This window comes from Lepisosteus oculatus, chromosome 4 (assembly GCF_040954835.1).
Source record: "Lepisosteus oculatus isolate fLepOcu1 chromosome 4, fLepOcu1.hap2, whole genome shotgun sequence".
NCBI lineage: Eukaryota > Metazoa > Chordata > Actinopteri > Semionotiformes > Lepisosteidae > Lepisosteus > Lepisosteus oculatus.
The window spans coordinates 2,113,027-2,136,574 of NC_090699.1; the positions used below are offsets into that span (position 1 = coordinate 2,113,027).

The window sequence follows — 23,548 nt, forward strand, 5'->3', positions numbered from 1 at the left end:
CACCCCTACTCTTACTGACGGTGTCCTGGGATCTGTACTGACCAGTGGACTGGACACCCCTACTCTTACTGACCAGTGGACTGGACACCCCTACTATTACTGAAGGTGTCCTGGGATCTGTACTGACCAGCGGACTGGACACCCCTACTCTTACTGACGGTATCCTGGGATCTGTACTGACCAGCGGACTGGACACCCCTACTCTTACTGACGGTGTCCTGGGATCTGTACTGACCAGCGGACTGGACACCCCTACTCTTACTGACAGTACATAGATCAAATGTTTTCCTTGCTTGATTATTTCTCAGTGTTTTTAATAGAATTGAAATAGTGTTTCAGCTCCGCCTCAGAAGCACTTAAAAGGGGAGGAGTATTATTAGACCAACTTCATTGCTGAATGTGAATTGACCCAGAATGACTCGTACATTTACTATAAATGCTCGTTTTCCACATTTTTCTTTTCAGCAGTACAATCAAATATCAAAATCGTTCATTCTCAAAAGCACCTTTAACTGCCTGCAAACCAAACTCTGCAGGTCCGTCCGAACCAGCTTCACAGACCGTCCCGGGCCCTCGACCGGCCGCGCTGGGACAGAAGCCCCGGAAGCGGAAGTATCCTCCCCCTGCCGCCGCCGCGACCTGGCAACCGCTGCTTCCGGTCCGGCAGGGGCGGGCGTGCCGTCGCGTTTCCACGACAACCGTGAATCGGCGTCCCCTGCGGGCGACGTCACCCACACGCGCCGGCTCCCCCCCGGGACGGTTAACGGCTGCAGACGCGACAGACCGACCGAGGGCGATGGAGGCGACGGGCCGCCCCCGCCTGCGGCCGCCCTGCTCGGCCCTGGCGGCCTGCCTGCGCGCCGCGGACAGCGAGGCCTTCCTGCGGCTGTACGACCGGCTGCTGGCGGAGCGGCCGGCGGCGGAGGTGAGCGGCCGGCGGGCCGGTGCCGCCGCTCTGTGTCAGCGGGCGGGGCTCCCAGCCCGGCTCTCCCCTCGGGGGCTCTGAGGAGAAATAAAGACACGCCATGGGTCATACTTCCAGATTGTACATATGAAGAGATAAGATCACTTCACTGGCTGTATACAACTTCTGGGGTGTCTTCTCACAGGCCCCAGCTGTACTGACAGCACTGCGCACTAACACGACTGTGCACTAAGAGCACTGACAGCACTGTGCACTAACAGGACTGTACACTAAGAGCACTGCGCACTAGGAGCACTGACAGCCCTGTGCACTAAGAGCACTGACAGCACTGTGCACTAACAAGACTGCACTAAGAGCACTGACAGCACTGTGCACTAAGAGCACTGTGCACTAACAAGACTGTGCACTAGGAGCACTGACAGCACTGTGCACTAACAAGACTGTACACTAAGAGCACTGTGCACTAAAAAGACTGTGCACTAAGAGCACTGCGCACTAACAAGACTGCACTAAGAGCACTGACAGCACTGTGCACTAACAAGACTGCACTAAGAGCACTGACAGCACTGTGCACTAGGAGCACTGTGCACTAACAAGACTGTGCACTAGGAGCACTGACAGCACTGTGCACTAACAAGACTGTGCACTAAGAGCACTGTGCACTAACAAGACTGCACTAAGAGCACTGACAGCACTGTGCACTAACAAGACTGCACTAAGAGCACTGACAGCCCTGTGCACTAAGAGCACTGACAGCACTGTGCACTAACAAGACTGTGCACTAGGAGCACTGACAGCACTGTGCACTAACAAGACTGTACACTAAGAGCACTGTGCACTAACAAGACTGTGCACTAAGAGCACTGCGCACTAACAAGACTGTGCACTAAGCACTGAAAGCACTGTGCACTAACAAGACTGTGCACTAGGAGCACTGACAGCCCTGTGCACTAAGAGCACTGACAGCACTGTGCACTAACAAGACTGCACTAAGAGCACTGACAGCACTGTGCACTAAGAGCACTGTGCACTAACAAGACTGTGCACTAGGAGCACTGACAGCACTGTGCACTAACAAGACTGTACACTAAGAGCACTGTGCACTAAAAAGACTGTGCACTAAGAGCACTGCGCACTAACAAGACTGCACTAAGAGCACTGACAGCACTGTGCACTAACAAGACTGCACTAAGAGCACTGACAGCACTGTGCACTAGGAGCACTGTGCACTAACAAGACTGTGCACTAGGAGCACTGACAGCACTGTGCACTAACAAGACTGTGCACTAAGAGCACTGTGCACTAACAAGACTGCACTAAGAGCACTGACAGCACTGTGCACTAACAAGACTGCACTAAGAGCACTGACAGCCCTGTGCACTAAGAGCACTGACAGCACTGTGCACTAACAAGACTGTGCACTAGGAGCACTGACAGCACTGTGCACTAACAAGACTGTACACTAAGAGCACTGTGCACTAACAAGACTGTGCACTAAGAGCACTGCGCACTAACAAGACTGTGCACTAAGCACTGAAAGCACTGTGCACTAACAAGACTGTGCACTAGGAGCACTGACAGCCCTGTGCACTAAGAGCACTGACAGCACTGTGCACTAACAAGACTGCACTAAGAGCACTGACAGCACTGTGCACTAAGAGCACTGTGCACTAACAAGACTGTGCACTAGGAGCACTGACAGCACTGTGCACTAACAAGACTGTACACTAAGAGCACTGTGCACTAAAAAGACTGTGCACTAAGAGCACTGCGCACTAACAAGACTGCACTAAGAGCACTGACAGCACTGTGCACTAACAAGACTGCACTAAGAGCACTGACAGCACTGTGCACTAACAAGACTGTGCACTAGGAGCACTGACAGCACTGTGCACTAACAAGACTGTACACTAAGAGCACTGTGCACTAACAAGACTGTGCACTAAGAGCACTGTGCACTAACAAGACTGCACTAAGAGCACTGACAGCACTGTGCACTAACAAGACTGCACTAAGAGCACTGACAGCCCTGTGCACTAAGAGCACTGACAGCACTGTACACTAACAAGACTGTGCACTAGGAGCACTGACAGCACTGTGCACTAACAAGACTGTACACTAAGAGCACTGTGCACTAACAAGACTGTGCACTAAGAGCACTGCGCACTAACAAGACTGTGCACTAAGCACTGAAAGCACTGTGCACTAACAAGACTGTGCACTACGAGCACTGACAGCCCTGTGCACTAAGAGCACTGACAGCACTGTGCACTAACAAGACTGCACTAAGAGCACTGACAGCACTGTGCACTAAGAGCACTGTGCACTAACAAGACTGTGCACTAGGAGCACTGACAGCACTGTGCACTAACAAGACTGTACACTAAGAGCACTGTGCACTAACAAGACTGTGCACTAAGAGCACTGCGCACTAACAAGACTGTGCACTAAGCACTGAAAGCACTGTGCACTAACAAGACTGTGCACTAAGAGCACTGACAGCACTGTGCACTAACAAGACTGTGCACTAAGAGCACTGACAGCACTGTGCACTAACAAGACTGTGCACTAGGAGCACTGTGCACTAACAAGACTGTGCACTAAGAGCACTGACAGCACTAACAAGACTGTGCACTAAGAGCACTGACAGCACTGCACACTAACAAGACTGTGCACTAAGAGCACTGACAGCCCTGTGCACTAAGAGCACTGCGCACTAAGAGCACTGTGCACTTACAAGACTGCACTAAGAGCACTGACAGCACTGTGCACTAAGAGCACTGTGCACTAACAAGACTGTGCACTAGGAGCACTGACAGCACTGTGCACTAACAAGACTGTGCACTAAGAGCACTGCGCACTAACAAGACTGTGCACTAAGCACTGAAAGCACTGTGCACTAACAAGACTGTGCACTAGGAGCACTGACAGCACTGTGCACTAACAAGACTGTGCACTAAGAGCACTGACAGCACTGTGCACTAACAAGACTGTGCACTAAGAGCACTGACAGCACTGTGCACTAACAAGACTGTGCACTAAGAGCACTGACAGCACTGTGCACTAACAAGACTGTGCACTAGGAGCACTGTGCACTAACAAGACTGTGCACTAAGAGCACTGCGCACTAACAAGACTGTGCACTAAGAGCACTGACAGCCCTGTGCACTAAGAGCACTGCGCACTAAGAGCACTGTGCACTAACAAGACTGTTCACTAAGAGCACTGACAGCACTGTGCACTAACAAGACTGTGCACTAAGAGCACTGCGCACTAACAAGACTGTGCACTAGGAGCACTGTGCACTAACAAGACTGTGCACTAAGAGCACTGACAGCACTAACAAGACTGTGCACTAAGAGCACTGACAGCACTGCACACTAACAAGACTGTGCACTAAGAGCACTGACAGCCCTGTGCACTAAGAGCACTGCGCACTAAGAGCACTGTGCACTTACAAGAGCACTGACAGCACTGTGCACTAAGAGCACTGTGCACTAACAAGACTGTGCACTAGGAGCACTGACAGCACTGTGCACTAACAAGACTGTACACTAAGAGCACTGTGCACTAACAAGACTGTGCACTAAGAGCACTGCGCACTAACAAGACTGTGCACTAAGCACTGAAAGCACTGTGCACTAACAAGACTGTGCACTAGGAGCACTGACAGCACTGTGCACTAAGAGCACTGTGCACTTACAAGACTGTTCACTAAGAGCACTGTGCACTAACAAGACTGTGCACTAAGAGCACTGACAGCACTGTGCACTAACAAGTCTGCACTAAGAGCACTGACAGCACTAACAAGACTGTACACTAAGAGCACTGCGCACTAACAAGACTGTGCACTAAGAGCACTGAAAGCACTGTGCACTAACAAGACTGTGCACTAAGAGCACTGTGCACTAACAAGACTGTGCACTAAGAGCACTGACAGCACTAACAAGACTGTACACTAAGAGCACTGCGCACTACCAAGACTGTGCACTAAGAGCACTAACAGCACTAATAATACTGTGCACTAAAAGCACTGCGCACTAACAAGACTGTGCACTAAGAGCACTGACAGCACTGAAGCACTAACAAGACTGTGTACTAATAAGACTGTGAACTAAGAGCACTGACAGCACTCTGCACTCAGAGCACTGTGAACTAAGAGCACAGCGCACTAACTGAGCTGACAGCACTGCACACTAACAGCACTGAGCACTGACAGCAGAGTGAACTAACAGCACTGCACACTGACAGAACTGAACTAACTGAGCTCTGAGCACTGACAGCACTGTGCACTGACAATCACCCCAGAGTCTCTTATAAAAGCAGGTGCAGGTGTGTACAGAGACAGGAGCCCCAGAGTCTCTTATAAAAGCCAGTGCAGGTGTGTACAGAGACAGGAGCCCCAGAGTCTCTTATAAAAGCCAGTGCAGGTGTGTACAGAGACAGGAGCCCCAGAGTCTCTTATAAAAGCCAGTGCAGGTGTGTACAGAGACAGGAGCCCCAGAGTCTCTTATAAAAGACGGTTCAGGTGTGTACAGAGACAGGAGCCCCAGAGTCTCTTATAAAAGCAGGTGCAGGTGTGTACAGAGACAGGAGCCCCAGAGTCTCTTATAAAAGCAGGTGCAGGTGTGTACAGAGACAGGAGCCCCAGAGTCTCTTATAAAAGCCAGTGCAGGTGTGTACAGAGACAGGAGCCCCAGAGTCTCTTATAAAAGCCAGTGCAGGTGTGTACAGAGACAGGAGCCCCAGAGTCTCTTATAAAAGCCAGTGCAGGTGTGTACAGAGACAGGAGCCCCAGAGTCTCTTATAAAAGCAGGTGCAGGTGTGTACAGAGACAGGAGCCCCAGAGTCTCTTATAAAAGCCAGTGCAGGTGTGCACAGAGACAGGAGCCCCAGAGTCTCTTATAAAAGCCAGTGCAGGTGTGTACAGAGACAGGAGCCCCAGAGTCTCTTATAAAAGCAGGTGCAGGTGTGTACAGAGACAGGAGCCCCAGAGTCTCTTATAAAAGCAGGTGCAGGTGTGTACAGAGACAGGAGCCCCAGAGTCTCTTATAAAAGCAGGTGCAGGTGTGTACAGAGACAGGAGCCCCAGAGTCTCTTATAAAAGCCAGTGCAGGTGTGTACAGAGACAGGAGCCCCAAAGTCTCTTATAAAAGCCAGTGCAGGTGTGTACAGAGACAGGAGCCCCAGAGTCTCTTATAAAAGCCAGAGCAGGTGTGTACAGAGACAGGAGCCCCAGAGTCTCTTATAAAAGCCAGTGCAGGTGTGTACAGAGACAGGAGGCCCAGAGTCTCTTATAAAAGCAGGTGCAGGTGTGTACAGAGACAGGAGCCCCAGAGTCTCTTATAAAAGCAGGTGCAGGTGTGTACAGAGACAGGAGCCCCAGAGTCTCTTATAAAAGCCAGTGCAGGTGTGTACAGAGACAGGAGCCCCAGAGTCTCTTATAAAAGCAGGTGCAGGTGTGCACAGAGACAGGAGCCCCAGAGTCTCTTTGACAGCTGTAATCTCATCCTACAGTAGATCCCTACAGTAGATTCTTACAGTAGATTCCTAAGTTGATTCCTAAGTTGATTCCTACAGTAGATTCGTAAGTTGATTCGTAATTAGATTCGTAGATTCCTTGAGTAGATTCGTCAGTTGATTCCTACAGTAGATTCCTAAGTTGATTCCTACAATAGATTCCTAAGTTGATTCCTCTTGCTCTTCAGCATTTACATGTTCCCACTTGGTCAGCTTTTAAGATCACATGGCCTCAGCTTTCATTTTTACGCTGACGATACTCAAATCTACATCCATACCAAACCTGACACTGATGTGGCTGTCTCTATTCTATCTAATTGCATCTCTGACATAAAAACTTGGATGACTCAAAACTTCCTTCATCTTAACTGTGACAAGACTGAAGTCATGCCTACTGGCACCCCCCATCGACCTCGTGAAGCCAGTCCTGTAACCCTGTCTGTAGATGGCTCTGTACTTGAGCTTCAGTCTAAACTGAAAAACCTTGGGGTGATATTTGATTCTGGATCAACATTTGACCCACGTGTGCAGCAGACTGTCAAAACATCTTCTTTTCACCTCAGAAATCTCGCTAGACTACGCCCTGTGTTATCGCTAACTGTGGCTGAAAAGATGATCAACACATGTGTGTTCTCTCAAATTGACTGCTGTAATGCTCTACTCGCTGGGGTATCTAAATCTACTCTGAACAAGCTGCAGTCTGTCCACAATTCAGCAGCCAGGATCCTGACCAGGTCTGGTGCAAGTGTTCACATCACTCCTGTCCTGGAGTCCCTGCACTGGCTTCCTGTCCAATTCCGTGTGGACTTTAAAATCCTCCTGCTCACCTGTAAGGCTCTGCATGGCTGGGCGCCTCAGTACCTATCTGAGGTACTATCGCCCTGCTCCCCACCTCACCACCTTCGCTCCTCTAACGCTGCCCTCCTGTCTGTCCCCCAAGCCCGTCCACACTCTAGGGGTGACAGGGCTTCTCCTGCTGCGCCCCCAAGCTCTGGGACTCCCTCTGCCCGAGGACATCAGAGAGTCTCCTTCAGATCCAGACTCAAACCTCCTTCTCTAGAAGAGTCTGTACTGACCTGGTCTCGTTCCTCACCCCTCTGCTCTTCTCACTACCCCCCTCCCCGGTCTCCTCTGTGCGCTGTCATTGTGTTTTATCTGGTGTAGTCTTCTTATTTATTGTTACTGTCATCCTGTAAAGCGCTTTGAGAAGCCACCTTTAAAGGCGCTATATAAAAAAAGTTGATGATTACATAAGCTGATCAGCGGGACACACTGTCTGTTCCTGTGTGTTTGTGTTTGGCAGGTGGGAGAGGTGGTGAACAGGGCCAAGGAGCTGTATCTCCTGTCTGCCCCCGAGGTGTCTGAGCACAGAGAGGGGCAGGGGGAGGCAGAGACAGGAGCAGAGGGAGAGAGAGAGGAGTCTTCACCCAGAACAGCCCTCCCTGACTGCAGTGAGGAGCCCAGTGAAGCAGAGAGACAGTCCGTTCCCAGAGCTAGTGACCGGTCTGTACCCAGAGACAGTGACGAGCTCCTACACAGAGCTAGTGACTGGTCCATACGCAGAGACAGTGTCCAGTCCATACAGGCAGACAGTGACGAGCTCCTACACAGAGACAGTGTCCAGTCCATACGCAGAGACAGTGAGGAGCCCCCACACAGAGACAGAGACGAGCTCCTACACAGAGCTAGTGACTGGTCCATACACAGAGACAGTGAGGAGCCCCCACACAGAGACAGAGACGAGCTCCTACACAGAGCTAGTGACCGGTCAATACACAGAGACAGTGAGGAGCCCCCACACAGAGACAGTGACCAGTCCATACACAGAGCTAGTGACCGGTCCATACACAGAGACAGTGAGGAGCCCCCACACAGAGACAGAGACGAGCTCCTACACAGAGCTAGTGACCGGTCCATACACAGAGACAGTGAGGAGCTCCTACACAAAGCTAGTGACCGGTCCATACACAGAGACAGAGACGAGCTCCTACACAGAGCTAGTGACTGGTCCATACACAGAGACAGTGAGGAGCCCCCACACAGAGACAGAGACGAGCTCCTACACAGAGCTAGTGACCGGTCCATACACAGAGACAGTGAGGAGCCCCCACACAGAGACAGTGACCAGTCCATACACAGAGCTTGTGACCAGTCTGAGTCAGTGACTGAGTGTCATGGTGTCAGAGACCTAGTCAGTGGTCAGGAGAGCACAGGTGCAGACAAAGCAGAGAGTTCTGACCATGGGTTCAGAGGAAAAAAGGCGACAGACCAGTCCATACACGCAAATACAGACCAGTCCATAAACACGAATACACACCAGTCAGTAAATACATTTCCAAACCAGTCCATACTCACAAATACAGACCAGTCCATACACACAAATACACACCATTCAGTAGATACAGTTCCAAACCAGTCCATACACACAAATACAGACCAATCCATACATGCAAATACAGGCCAGTCAGTAGATACAGTTCCAAACCACTCCATACACACAAATACAGGCCAGTCAGTAGATACAGTTCCAAACCAGTCCATACTCACAAATACAGACCAGTCCATACACACAAATACAGACCAGTCAGTAGATATATTTCCAAACCAGTCCATACACACAAATACAGACCAGTCCATACACGCAAATACAGACCAGTCAGTAGATACAGTTCCAGACAAGTCCATACACAGAAATACACACCAGTCCGTACACAAATACACAGACCAGTCCATACACAGAAATACAGACCAGTCAGTAGATACAGTTCCAGACAAGTCCATACACACAAATACAGACCAGTCCATACACACAAATACAGACCAGTCCATACACACAAATACAGACCAGTCAGTAGATACAGTTCCAGACAAGTCCATACACAGAAATACACACCAGTCCGTACACACATACACAGACCAGTCCATACACACAAATACAGACCAGTCAGTAGATACAGTTCCAGACAAGTCCATACACACAAATACAGACCAGTCAGTAGATACAGTTCCAGACAAGTCCGTACACACAAATACAGACCAGTCAGTAGATACAGTTCCAGACCAGTCCGTACACACAAATACAGACCAGTCCGTACACACAAATACAGACCAGTCAGTAGATACAGTTCCAGACCAGTCCGTACACACAAATACAGACCAGTCAGTAGATACAGTTCCAAACCAGTCCGTACACACAAATACAGACCAGTCAGTAGATACAGTTCCAGACCAGTCCGTACACACAAATACAGACCAGTCAGTAGATACAGTTCCAGACCAGTCAGTACACACAAATACAGACCAGTCAGTAGATACAGTTCCAGACCAGTCCGTACACACAAATACAGACCAGTCAGTAGATACAGTTCCAAACCAGTCCGTACACACAAATACAGACCAGTCAGTAGATACAGTTCCAGACCAGCCCGTACACACAAATACAGACCAGTCAGTAGTTGCAGCTCTGACCCTGAGCAGAGGAAGATGGGCTCCTGATTGTTCCTGGTGGAGAAAACATTCTCAAGGTGAGTTCTGACTCAGTGATAGTGTGGTAGAGTGTGCCTGTCTGTCTGCGCACCAAGGTGTCGGGCAGTGAGACAGGTCAGCCGGTACAGCGAGCGACTCTGACGGTGCCTGTCTGTCTGCTCACCTGTGTGTGTTTCCAGGCAGCCACACGGTCAGCCTGTGGACAGGCACTGCGGGCAACACGGAGGCCGAGAGAGAGACAGGCACTGCGGGCAACACGGAGGCCGAGAGAGAGACAGGCAGTTCGGGCAGCGCGGAGGCCGAGAGAGAGACAGGCAGTTCGGGCAGCGCGGAGGCCGAGAGAGAGACAGGCAGTTCGGGCAACGCGGAGGCCGAGAGAGAGACAGGCAGTTCGGGTAACGCGGAGGCTGAGGGAGAGACAGGCAGTTCGGGCAGCGCGGAGGGGCAGACGGCGTGCTGCGAGGGGCAGGAGGGGCAGATGGCGAGGGGCGAGGGGCAGGAGGGGAAGATGGCGAGGGGCAAGAGGCAGGTGGGGCTGATGGCAAGGGGCGAGGGGCAGAAGGGGCAGATGGCGAGGGGCAAGGGGCAGGTGGGGCGAGGAGGGGCTGGTGTCTCAGGCGGGCCCAGAGCCGAGGCCGAACGACGGACCTGGGGTGAGTAGGCGGCTACTGGGGTGTCGTGCTGCTACAGTCCGCCCTGCGTGGCGTTAAAGACCGCTGGTCCCGCCAGCCCGGGAGCCCGGGGTGAAGCTGTAGCGCTCATCCAGTCAGTCGACAGCGTACTGTAGGGACGCCACACCGCGCAGCGCGGCCGATCCGTCCCCCTCGGTGCATCGCCACATCCCCTCCCTCCCGCCGCACGCCGCCCTCGGCCCCCGGGCCGGCCGGTGGGCGGGACCCGGCCCGGGCGAGGCCCGAATCCCCGCCCTCGCCCGGGCGCCCCCGCCCCTCTCGGCGCCGCCTCCCCCCGCCCGCTCCTGCACGGCGGCTTCCCGGCGCGCCGCGGCCTAGTTCCCCGAGCGGCGCCCAGCGGCACACACGCACACGGCCGCGTCTCCCCGGGCAGCGAGCAGCGAGCAGCGGCGCCAACATGCACATAAAAGCAGGTATTTCAGGCGCCTTCGGCCGAGCGCTCCGGCCGGCGAAACTTTCCCCCGTGTTTCTCCGCGGAGTTTCCCTTGAGCGGGCCGCCCGTGGGAGCCGTGTTCTGACCCGGTTCGGGCGGCAGTCGTGAGCCCCGCCGGAGCGGTGGTTGTGAGGTTAGGAAGCGTTCGGGAAAGAGAGAGAAAAAACCTCCTCTCAGCTTTTTTCGCGCGTTACGCCGTGTTTTTCGGGGGCCGGGCTCGGTTTCTCCGTGGGTTGCGGTGCCGGTGCCGGTGCCGGCCGGGTGTTCTGGTGGCTCTGGGCCGGGCGGCCAAACTTTTCTGGAAGAGTCTGGGAAGTCGCCGCCGGCGGGGGAGAGGGACGGGACCGGGGCCACCACAGCCCCCCAGCCGGGAGCTGGCCTGGGGAGAGGGGGGTCCCCGCTTGTGTGTGGAAACCGGACCCCGTGAAGTTCAGCCCCCGCCCGTCTCTCTCCCCCCGAACCGGCCCGGACGGGCGCTCGCCGCCCCCTCGCACACACTGTTCCTGCCGCCGTCGCTGGGGGGCTTGTTTGAGGGGGAAAAAATAAGTTTGAACCCCGTGGCGGGGGGGCAGCGGCACGTTTCCGTGCGAACGGGGCGCCGGCGGTTTCTTTCCGAGGTCAGGCGGCGAGGCGGAAGTGGCGGCGCCCCCTGCTGGCCGGAGACGCGTCCGCGGCGCCTCGCTGCCAGATCCTGCTCCCGCTCCGCGGCCGCGGGCCCGGGCGCGCCTGCCACATAGTGCTCCCGCAGGGGGCCGCCTGCAGCACGGTCCGGCTGGACAGGGGACGTCGTGGGCTGTGGGCCCGCTCTGCCCAGCGCAGCCCTGGACTGCAGCTTAGGCGTTCGGCTCCTGCAGCAGTGTCTCTGTGGCTCAGCGTAGTGTGACAATCTGTCTGTGTTCATGTACTGTACAGTGTCCAGTCAGTGTGTGTGTAACCCTGTATTAACCCCCCTCTCTCTCTCAGTGCAGTGTTAATGTACTGGAGTGTCCAGTCAGTGTGTCTGTATGAACCCCTCTCTCTCTCAGTGCAGTGTTAATGTACTGGAGTGTCCAGTCAGTGTGTCTGTATGAACCCCTCTCTCTCTCAGTGCAGTGTTAATGTACTGGAGTGTCCAGTCAGTGTGTGTGTATGAACCCCTCTCTCTCTCAGTGCAGTGTTAATGTACTGGAGTGTCCAGTCAGTGTGTGTGTATTAACCCCCCTCTCTCTCAGTGCAGTGTTAATGTACTGGAGTGTCCAGTCAGTGTGTGTGTATGAACCCCTCTCTCTCTCAGTGCAGTGTTAATGTACTGGAGTGTCCAGTCAGTGTGTCTGTATTAACCCCCCTCTCTCTCAGTGCAGTGTTAATGTACTGGAGTGTCCAGTCAGTGTGTCTGTATTAACCCCTCTCTCTCTCAGTGCAGTGTTCATGTACTGGAGTGTCCAGTCAGTGTGTGTGTATGAACCCCTCTCTCTCTCAGTGCAGTGTTAATGTACTGGAGTGTCCAGTCAGTGTGTGTGTATGAACCCCTCTCTCTCTCAGTGCAGTGTTAATGTACTGGAGTGTCTAGTCAGTGTGTCTGTATTAACCCCCCTCTCTCTCTCAGTGCAGTGTTAATGTACTGGAGTGTCCAGTCAGTGTGTGTGTATTAACCCCTCTCTCTCTCTCAGTGCAGTGTTAATGTACTGGAGTGTCCAGTCAGTGTGTCTGTATTAACCCCTCTCTCTCTCTCAGTGCAGTGTTAATGTACTGGAGTGTCCAGTCAGTGTGTCTGTATTAACCCCTCTCTCTCTCTCAGTGCAGTGTTAATGTACTGGAGTGTCCAGTCAGTGTGTGTGTATTAACCCCTCTCTCTCTCAGTGCAGTGTTAATGTACTGGAGTGTCCAGTCAGTGTGTGTGTATGAACCCCTCTCTCTCTCAGTGCAGTGTTAATGTACTGGAGTGTCCAGTCAGTGTGTCTGTATTAACCCCCCTCTCTGTCTCAGTGCAGTGTTAATGTACTGGAGTGTCCAGTCAGTGTGTCTGTATTAACCCCCCTCTCTGTCTCAGTGCAGTGTTAATGTACTGGAGTGTCCAGTCAGTGTGTCTGTATTAACCCCTCTCTCTCTCAGTGCAGTGTTAATGTACTGGAGTGTGCAGTCAGTGTGTGTATGAACCCCTCTCTCTCTCTCAGTGCAGTGTTAATGTACTGGAGTGTCCAGTCAGTGTGTGTGTATTAACCCCTCTCTCTCTCAGTGCAGTGTTAATGTACTGGAGTGTCCAGTCACTGTGTCTGTATAAACCCCTCTCTCTCAGTGCAGTGTTAATGTACTGGAGTGTCCAGTCAGTGTGTCTGTATTAACCCCTCTCTCTCTCAGTGCAGTGTTAATGTACTGGAGTGTCCAGTCAGTGTGTGTATGAACCCCTCTCTCTCTCTCAGTGCAGTGTTAATTTTTTATTATTATTGAGAAACAGGCTCACTGTCTGTTCCTCAGGCTGGGACAGGAGATCACACACTGTATTATTATTATTGAGAGACAGGCTCACTGTCTGTTCCTCAGGCTGGGACAGGAGATCACACACTGTATTATTATTATTGAGAGACAGGCTCACTGTTCCTCAGGCTGGGACAGGAGATCACACACTGTATTATTATTATTGAGAGACAGGCTCACTGTCTGTTCCTCAGGCTGGGACAGGAGATCACACACTGTATTATTATAATTGAGAGACAGGCTCACTGTCTGTTCCTCGGGCTGGGACAGGAGATCACACACTGTATTATTATTATTGAGAGACGGGCTCACTGTCTGTTCCTCAGGCTGGGACAGGAGATCACACACTGTATTATTATTATTGAGAGACAGACTCACTGTCTGTTCCTCAGGCTGGGACAGGAGATCACACACTGTATTATTATTATTGAGAGACAGGCTCACTGTCTGTTCCTCAGGCTGGGACAGGAGGTCACACACTGTATTATTATTATTGAGAGACGGGCTCACTGTCTGTTCCTCAGGCTGGGACAGGAGATCACACACTGTATTATTATTATTGAGAGACAGACTCACTGTCTGTTCCTCAGGCTGGGACAGGAGATCACACACTGTATTATTATTATTGAGAGACAGGCTCACTGTCTGTTCCTCAGGCTGGGACAGGAGGTCACACACTGTATTATTATTATTGAGAGACGGGCTCACTGTCTGTTCCTCAGGCTGGGACAGGAGATCACACACTGTATTATTATTATTGAGAGACAGGCTCACTGTCTGTTCCTCAGGCTGGGACAGGAGGTCACACACTGTATTATTATTATTGAGAGACGGGCATACTGTCTGTTCCTCGGGCTGGGACAGGAGATCACACACTGTATTATTATTATTGAGAGACAGGCTCACTGTCTGTTCCTCAGGCTGGGACAGGAGATCACACACATTATTATTATTGAGAGACAGGCTCACTGTTCCTCAGGCTGGGACAGGAGATCACACACTGTATTATTATTATTGAGAGACAGGCTCAGTGTCTGTTCCTCAGGCTGGGACAGGAGGTCACACACTGTATTATTATTATTGAGAGACAGGATCACTGTCTGTTCCTCAGGCTGGGACAGGAGGTCACACACTGTATTATTATTATTGAGAGACAGGCTCACTGTCTGTTCCTCAGGCTGGGACAGGAGATCACACACTGTATTATTATTATTGAGAGACAGGCTCACTGTCTGTTCCTCAGGCTGGGACAGGAGATCACACACTGTATTATTATTATTGAGAGACAGGCTCACTGTCTGTCCCTCAGGCTGGGACAGGAGATCACACACATTATTATTATTGAGAGACAGGCTCACTGTCTGTTCCTCAGGCTGGGACAGGAGGTCACACACTGTATTATTATTATTGAGAGACGGGCTCACTGTCTGTTCCTCGGGCTGGGACAGGAGATCACACACTGTATTATTATTATTGAGAGACAGGCTCACTGTCTGTTCCTCAGGCTGGGACAGGAGATCACACACATTATTATTATTGAGAGACAGGCTCACTGTTCCTCAGGCTGGGACAGGAGATCACACACTGTATTATTATTATTGAAAGACAGGCTCACTGTTCCTCAGGCTGGGACAGGAGATCACACACTGTATTATTATTATTGAGAGACAGGCTCACTGTCTGTCCCTCAGGCTGGGACAGGAGATCACACACATTATTATTATTGAGAGACAGGCTCACTGTCTGTTCCTCAGGCTGGGACAGGAGATCACACACTGTATTATTATTATTGAGAGACAGGCTCACTGTCTGTTCCTCAGGCTGGGACAGGAGGTCACACACTGTATTATTATTATTGAGAGACAGGCTCACTGTCTGTTCCTCAGGCTGGGACAGGAGATCACACACTGTACTATTATTATTGAGAGACAAGCTCACTGTCTGTTCCTCAGGCTGGGACAGGAGATCACACACTGTACTATTATTATTGAGAGACAGGCTCACTGTTCCTCAGGCTGGGACTGGAGATCACACACATTATTATTATTGAGAGACAGGCTCACTGTCTGTTCCTCAGGCTGGGACAGGAGATCACACACTGTATTATTATTATTGAGAGACTGGCTCACTGTTCCTCAGGCTGGGACAGGAGATCACACACATTATTATTATTGAGAGACAGGCTCACTGTTCCTCAGGCTGGGACAGGAGATCACACACTGTATTATTATTATTGAGAGACAGGCTCACTGTTCCTCAGGCTGGGACAGGAGATCACACACTGTATTATTATTATTGAGAGACAGGCTCACTGTCTGTTCCTCAGGCTGGGACAGGAGATCACACACTGTATTATTATTATTGAGAGACAGGCTCACTGTCTGTTCCTCAGGCTGGGACAGGAGATCACACACTGTATTATTATTACTGAGAGACAGGCTCACTGTCTGTTCCTCAGGCTGGGACAGGAGATCACACACTGTATTATTATTACTGAGAGACAGGCTCACTGTCTGTTCCTCAGGCTGGGACAAGAGATCACACACTGTATTATTATTATTGAGAGACAGGCTCACTGTCTGTTCCTCAGGCTGGGACAGGAGATCACACACTGTATTATTATTATTATTATTATTATTATTATTATTATTATTATTGAGAGACAGGCTCACTGTCTGTTCCTCAGGCTGGGACAGGAGATCACACACTGTATTATTATTATTATTATTATTATTATTATTGAGAGACAGGCTCACTGTCTGTTCCTCAGGCTGGGACAGGAGATCACACACTGTATTATTATTATTGAGAGACAGGCTCACTGTCTGTTCCTCAGGCTGGGACAGGAGGTCACACACTGTATTATTATTATTGAGAGACGGGCATACTGTCTGTTCCTCGGGCTGGGACAGGAGATCACACACTGTATTATTATTATTGAGAGACAGGCTCACTGTCTGTTCCTCAGGCTGGGACAGGAGATCACACACATTATTATTATTGAGAGACAGGCTCACTGTTCCTCAGGCTGGGACAGGAGATCACACACTGTATTATTATTATTGAGAGACAGGCTCAGTGTCTGTTCCTCAGGCTGGGACAGGAGGTCACACACTGTATTATTATTATTGAGAGACAGGCTCACTGTCTGTTCCTCAGGCTGGGACAGGAGGTCACACACTGTATTATTATTATTGAGAGACAGGCTCACTGTCTGTTCCTCAGGCTGGGACAGGAGATCACACACTGTATTATTATTATTGAGAGACAGGCTCACTGTCTGTTCCTCAGGCTGGGACAGGAGATCACACACATTATTATTATTGAGAGACAGGCTCACTGTTCCTCAGGCTGGGACAGGAGATCACACACTGTATTATTATTATTGAGAGACAGGCTCACTGTCTGTCCCTCAGGCTGGGACAGGAGATCACACACATTATTATTATTGAGAGACAGGCTCACTGTCTGTTCCTCAGGCTGGGACAGGAGGTCACACACTGTATTATTATTATTGAGAGACGGGCTCACTGTCTGTTCCTCGGGCTGGGACAGGAGATCACACACTGTATTATTATTATTGAGAGACAGGCTCACTGTCTGTTCCTCAGGCTGGGACAGGAGATCACACACATTATTATTATTGAGAGACAGGCTCACTGTTCCTCAGGCTGGGACAGGAGATCACACACTGTATTATTATTATTGAGAGACAGGCTCACTGTTCCTCAGGCTGGGACAGGAGATCACACACTGTATTATTATTATTGAGAGACAGGCTCACTGTCTGTCCCTCAGGCTGGGACAGGAGATCACACACATTATTATTATTGAGAGACAGGCTCACTGTCTGTTCCTCAGGCTGGGACAGGAGATCACACACTGTATTATTATTATTGAGAGACAGGCTCACTGTCTGTTCCTCAGGCTGGGACAGGAGGTCACACACTGTATTATTATTATTGAGAGACAGGCTCACTGTCTGTTCCTCAGGCTGGGACAGGAGATCACACACTGTACTATTATTATTGAGAGACAAGCTCACTGTCTGTTCCTCAGGCTGGGACAGGAGATCACACACTGTACTATTATTATTGAGAGACAGGCTCACTGTTCCTCAGGCTGGGACTGGAGATCACACACATTATTATTATTGAGAGACAGGCTCACTGTCTGTTCCTCAGGCTGGGACAGGAGATCACACACTGTATTATTATTATTGAGAGACTGGCTCACTGTTCCTCAGGCTGGGACAGGAGATCACACACTGTATTATTATTATTGAGAGACAGGCTCGCTCTCTGTTCCTCAGGCTGGGACAGGAGATCACACACTGTATTATTATTATTATTATTATTATTGAGAGACAGGCTCACTGTCTGTTCCTCAGGCTGGGACAGGAGATCACACACTGTATTATTATTATTGAGAGACAGGCTCACTGTCTGTCCCTCAGGCTGGGACAGGAGATCACACACATTATTATTATTGAGAGACAGGCTCACTGTCTGTTCCTCAGGCTGGGACAGGAGATCACACACTGTATTATTATTATTGAGAGACAGGCTCACTGTTCCTCAGGCTGGGACAGGAGATCACACACTGTATTATTATTATTGAGAGACAGGCTCACTGTTCCTCAGGCTGGGACAGGAGATCACACACTGTATTATTATTATTGAGAGACAGGCTCACTGTCTGTTCCTCAGGCTGGGACAGGAGATCACACACTGTATTATTATTATTGAGAGACAGGCTCACTGTCTGTTCCTCAGGCTGGGACAGGAGATCACACACTGTATTATTATTACTGAGAGACAGGCTCACTGTCTGTTCCTCAGGCTGGGACAGGAGATCACACACTGTATTATTATTACTGAGAGACAGGCTCACTGTCTGTTCTTCAGGCTGGGACAAGAGATCACACACTGTATTATTATTATTATTGAGAGACAGGCTCACTGTCTGTTCCTCAGGCTGGGACAGGAGATCACACACTGTATTATTATTATTATTATTATTATTATTATTGAGAGACAGGCTCACTGTCTGTTCCTCAGGCTGGGACAGGAGATCACACACTGTATTATTATTATTATTATTATTATTATTATTATTATTATTGAGAGACAGGCTCACTGTCTGTTCCTCAGGCTGGGACAGGAGATCACACACTGTATTATTATTATTGAGAGACAGGCTCACTGTCTGTTCCTCAGGCTGGGACAGGAGATCACACTCTCTCAGTGCAGTGTTAATGTACTGGAGTGTCCAGTTAGTGTGTCTGTATGAACCCCTCTCTCTCTCAGGGCAGTGTTAATGTACTGGAGTGTCCAGTCAGTGTGTCTGTATGAACCCCTCTCTCTCAGTGCAGTGTTAATGTACAGGGGTGTCCAGTCAGTGTGTCTGTATGAACCCCTCTCTCTCTCAGTGCAGTGTTAATGTACTGGAGTGTCCAGTCAGTGTGTGTGTGTGTGTTAACCCCCCTCTCTCTCTCAGTGCAGTGTTAATGTACTGGAGTGTCCAGTCAGTGTGTGTGTATTAACCCCTCTCTCTCTCTCAGGGCAGTGTTAATGTACTGGAGTGTCCAGTCAGTGTGTGTGTATTAACCCCTCTCTCTCTCAGGGCAGTGTTAATGTACTGGAGTGTCCAGTCAGTGTGTGTGTATTAACCCCTCTCTCTCTCTCTCAGGGCAGTGTTAATGTACTGGAGTGTCCAGTCAGTGTGTGTCTGTATTAACCCCTCTCTCTCTCTCAGTGCAGTGTTAATGTACTGGAGTGTCCAGTCAGTGTGTCTGTATTAACCCCTCTCTCTCTCAGTGCAGTGTTAATGTACTGGAGTGTCCAGTCAGTGTGTCTGTATTAACCCCTCTCTCTCTCAGTGCAGTGTTAATGTACTGGAGTGTCCAGTCAGTGTGTCTGTATTAACCCCTCTCTCTCTCAGTGCAGTGTTAATGTACTGGAGTGTCCAGTCAGTGTGTGTGTATGAACCCCTCTCTCTCTCAGTGCAGTGTTAATGTACTGGAGTGTCCAGTCAGTGTGTCTGTATTAACCCCTCTCTCTCTCAGTGCAGTGTTAATGTACTGGAGTGTATTAACCTGTCTCTCTCTCTCTCTCTCAGGGTCCTGGGAGTCCAGTGTGTGTGATCCAGCCCCAGAGACGGTCTCTCTCTCTGACCGCTGTCCTCTCGCCTCCTCCGGTCAGCACATCCGGAACCGCCGCCTGTCCCCCGGCGCGGGGGGGGCGGGGGGCGGGGGGGGCTGCGGGGGTCTGAAGCCGCCCGGCAGCCCCCCGCCCTCGCCCATGTACCCCCACCGGCCGCGGCCCGGGGCGCCCCGCGAGAGGCGCTGGGTGTTCCGGGGCCTGGAGCGCGCGCCCCGCCGGACCCCCCCGCCGCCGCCGCGGGAGGGGGACACCTGGACCCTGCTGCGGCCCCCCCCGGCCTTCCCCGTGCAGGACAGCCCGGCCAAGCTGCTGCCGGCCGTCAGCTACGCCTCCAAGGTGAAGAGGGGCCGGGCCCTGGGGGGCCCCGCGGACGCCCCGGCCCTGGGGGCGCTGCTGCACAACCAGTGGGGGCTCAGCTTCATCAGCGACGCCCCCCCGGCCCCGGCCACGCCCCCTCCCGACAGGCTGGCCCCGGCCCCGGCCACGCCCCTCCGCGCTCCTGGGCTGCCCGTTGGCTGGCTGGCGGAGGGGGCGGGCGCAGAGGAGGAGAGCTCCGCCCAGCTGCTCCTGAGCTGTCGCCACCTGGTGGAGGCGCTGCGCTATCACAGCCACGGTGAGTGCCTGGTGGAGACAGCGGTCCAGTCCTGTTAGTCCAGGGGGACAGCTGGTCCAGTCCTGTTACTCCAGGGGGACAGCTGGTCCAGTCCTGTTACTCCAGGGGGACAGCTGGTCCAGTCCTGTTAGTCCAGGGGGACAGCTGTCCAGTCCTGTTACAGCAGGGGGACAGCTGGTCCAGTCCTGTTCCTCCAGGGGGACAGCTGGTCCAGTCCTGTTCCTCCAGGGGGACAGCTGGTCCAGTCCTGTTACTCCAGGGGGACAGCTGGTCCAGTCCTGTTACTGCAGGGGGACAGCTGGTCCAGTCCTGTTACTCCAGGGGGACAGCTGGTCCAGTCCTGTTAGTCCAGGGGGACAGCTGGTCCAGTCCTGTTAGTCCAGGGGGACAGCTGTCCAGTCCTGTTACAGCAGGGGGACAGCTGGTCCAGTCCTGTTACAGCAGGGGGACAGTTACTCCAGTCCTGTTCCTCCAGGGGGACAGCTGGTCCAGTCCTGTTACTGCAGGGGGACAGCTGGTCCAGTCCTGTTACTCCAGGAGGACAGCTGGTCCAGTCCTGTTACTCCAGGAGGACAGCTGGTCCAGTCCTGTTACTCCAGGGGGACAGCTGGTCCAGTCCTGTTACAGCAGGGGGACAGCCGGTCCAGTCCTGTTACTCCAGGGGGACAGTTACTCCAGGGGGACAGCTGTCCGGTCCTGTTACTCCAGGGGGACAGTTACTCCAGGGGGACAGCTGTCCGGTCCTGTTACTCCAGGGGGACAGCCGGTCCGGTCCTGTTACTCCAGGGGGACAGCCGGTCCAGTCCTGTTACAGCAGGGGGACAGCTGGTCCGGTGGCCAGTGTTGGTTCTGTTGGGCCGGGAGGAGGGGGGCTGGCGGGTCAGTGGGTGTGCTCGGGCTGACCCCTGTCTCTGTTCTTTCCAGAGTGGGAGCTGGTGTGCACCCGACACAGAGGAGGTGAGTGTCTGTCTGTCTGTCTGTCTGTCTGTCTGTCTGTCTGTCTGTCTGTCTGTCTGTCTGTCTGTCTGTCTGTCTGTCTACTCTAACGCCTCCGTGTCCCATCGTCTCCACAGATCCGACCAAGGTGGTGTGGTATCAGGATCCACTGGATGGGCCTGCCTGACACACGCTCTCTGACACACACACGGTACACACTGACAGGAACAGATACACGCACACACGGTACACACTGAAAGGAACAGATACACACACACACGGTACACACTGACAGGAACAGATACACGCACACACGGTACAGGTGCAGATAATTCTGTAGCTGTGAGGGCCTCACACACACACACACACACACACACACACACAGTACAGGTGCAGGTGATTCTGTAGCTGTGAGGGCCTCGTGCGCACACACACACACACAAAGGACAGGTGCAGATGATTCTGTAGCTGTGAGGGCCTCACACACACACACACACACACACAGTACAGGTGTAGATGATTCTGTAGCTGTGAGGGCCTCGCGCACACACACACACACACACACACACACAGTACAGGTGTAGATGATTCTGTAGCTGTGAGGGCCTCACACACACACACACACAGTACAGGTGTAGATGATTCTGTAGCTGTGAGGGCCTCGCACACACACACACACACAGTACAGGTGTAGATGATTCTGTAGCTGTGAGGGCCTCGCACACACACACACACACACACACACACACAGTACAGGTGCAGATGATTCTGTAGCTGTGAGGGCCTCGCACACACACACACAGTACAGGTGCAGATGATTCTGTAGCTGTGAGGGCCTCACACACACACACACAGTACAGGTGCAGATGATTCTGTAGCTGTGAGGGCCTCACACACACACACACACACACAGTACAGGTGCAGATGATTCTGTAGCTGTGAGGGCCTCACACACACACACACACGCGTGCAGCAGCAGAGTTAACCCTTGAGCTGCCGGAGGGAGAGAGTGAGCGAACAGATGCTGTGCTGGACATTCTCCTCCAGACCTCAGGGACCATCTGGGCTCGGCTGGCCTGGCCTGGAGCCGCACTCTACAGGAAGAGCCCCCTGTTCCCTGAGGAACACCTCCTCCGCTCTCCGAGAGACTCTCCGAACCCGGGGCCTCGTGCCTCGTGCCCTGGTCCGGCCCCAGAAACGCCGGAGCTGTCCCGTCTGTTTCCGAACGGAAGGAATGGCGGATTTGCGGAACCCGGGACGATTGTTGTCGGGGGGGATACGTGTCGATTTTCTCAGTTACTCCCATCTCAGTTCTGCGGAGGCAGAGTGCCTGAAGGCTGTGGAGTGGTCGGTGGTCTTTAGACAGCTGAGTCAAGCTGTGAGGAAGGGTGGGGAGCCTGTGTACAGCCTCACCTGCCCACGCTTAGCCATGTCACACTGCCCCCCACAGGCCTGGAGGACCAGCTGCACCTGATGTCACCTGCAGGAGAGAGGAGTCACAGTCAGAGTCCAGACAGGGAAGCCCCTCAGAGTCTCACCCCCAGAGCTCAGGGGACAGCGGGAGTTATACCGTGGGCAGAGAGAACACGGCTCCTGGTACACTGCCAGTCAGTGTGGAGGAATACAAGTGCAGCGTCTCTCCGGGCACTGTGGGGGCTGTAGTCTCTTGAGAGGGAAGGGCAGTGTGGGGGCTGTAGTCTCTTGAGAGGGAAGGGCACTGTGGGGGCTGTAGTCTCTTGAGAGGGAAGGGCAGTGTGGGGGCTGTAGTTTCTTAGGCCTGGGACTATGGGAGCTGTAGTCCCCTGCGGTGGGCATTGTGGGAGCTGTAGAGTCAGCTGTCCGGTGAAGTTGTGACACGAACGGACCCGCAGCCCGGTGTCCTGGAATCGAGTCCAGAGGCCTCCAGCGTCTTCAGACGGGCGTTCTGCTCGGGACCCGGAGATCCTGCGATCCCACCGGCTCCCTGGAAACGTGGTCTCTCTTCTCCCTGTGATGACCGGGTGGTCACTTGGTCCACTGCTTTCTATCTCAAGGGCGGGGCGGGGGGGAGGGGGGTATTTAATTTAACTGTTGTGTCTTCAGCGGGGGGGCTGCTGGGAGCTTCAGTCTGTAGACAGGAAGAGGCGGGCCTTGATAGGGTCAGACAGAAGGAGTGCTTCCTGTCTGCCTCCTTTCTCAGTCTCGACCTGCGGCCCACTGTAACCGATTCAATAAATTCTGCTTTTACAGTTTTACACTTCAAATTGTGTCCTCTTGTTTTTTGTAGCCCAGTTCCCCACCCCAGCCTCTCTGTACCCCGACTCCCTATACAGGGGACTGGATCTG

General features: G+C 52.3%; 1 protein-coding gene across 1 annotated transcript; it reads left to right on the plus strand.

Moving 5' to 3' along the window:
* Positions 1-796: 796 nt before the first annotated feature.
* Positions 797-23,466, plus strand: LOC138238191 (collagen alpha-1(I) chain). Its single transcript, XM_069188239.1, has 6 exons — positions 797-944; positions 7,769-7,948; positions 10,111-10,362; positions 19,631-20,287; positions 21,212-21,244; positions 21,361-23,466. The coding sequence occupies exons 1-6, from the start codon at positions 797-799 to the stop codon at positions 21,408-21,410; spliced, it is 1,320 nt and encodes a 439-aa protein (XP_069044340.1). The 3' UTR covers positions 21,411-23,466.
* The last annotated feature ends 82 nt before the right edge of the window (positions 23,467-23,548 follow it).

Coding starts and splice junctions, on each gene's coding strand:
- LOC138238191 (XM_069188239.1), top strand. CDS start 797: ATGGAGGCGACGGGCCGCCCCCGCCTGCGGCCGCCCTGCTCGGCCCTG. Junction 945..7,768: donor GGTGAGCGGCCGGCGGGCCG/GTGCCGCCGCTC, acceptor GGTGGTGAACAG/GGCCAAGGAGCTGTATCTCC. Junction 7,949..10,110: donor GTTCCCAGAGCTAGTGACCG/GTCTGTACCCAG, acceptor GTGTGTTTCCAG/GCAGCCACACGGTCAGCCTG.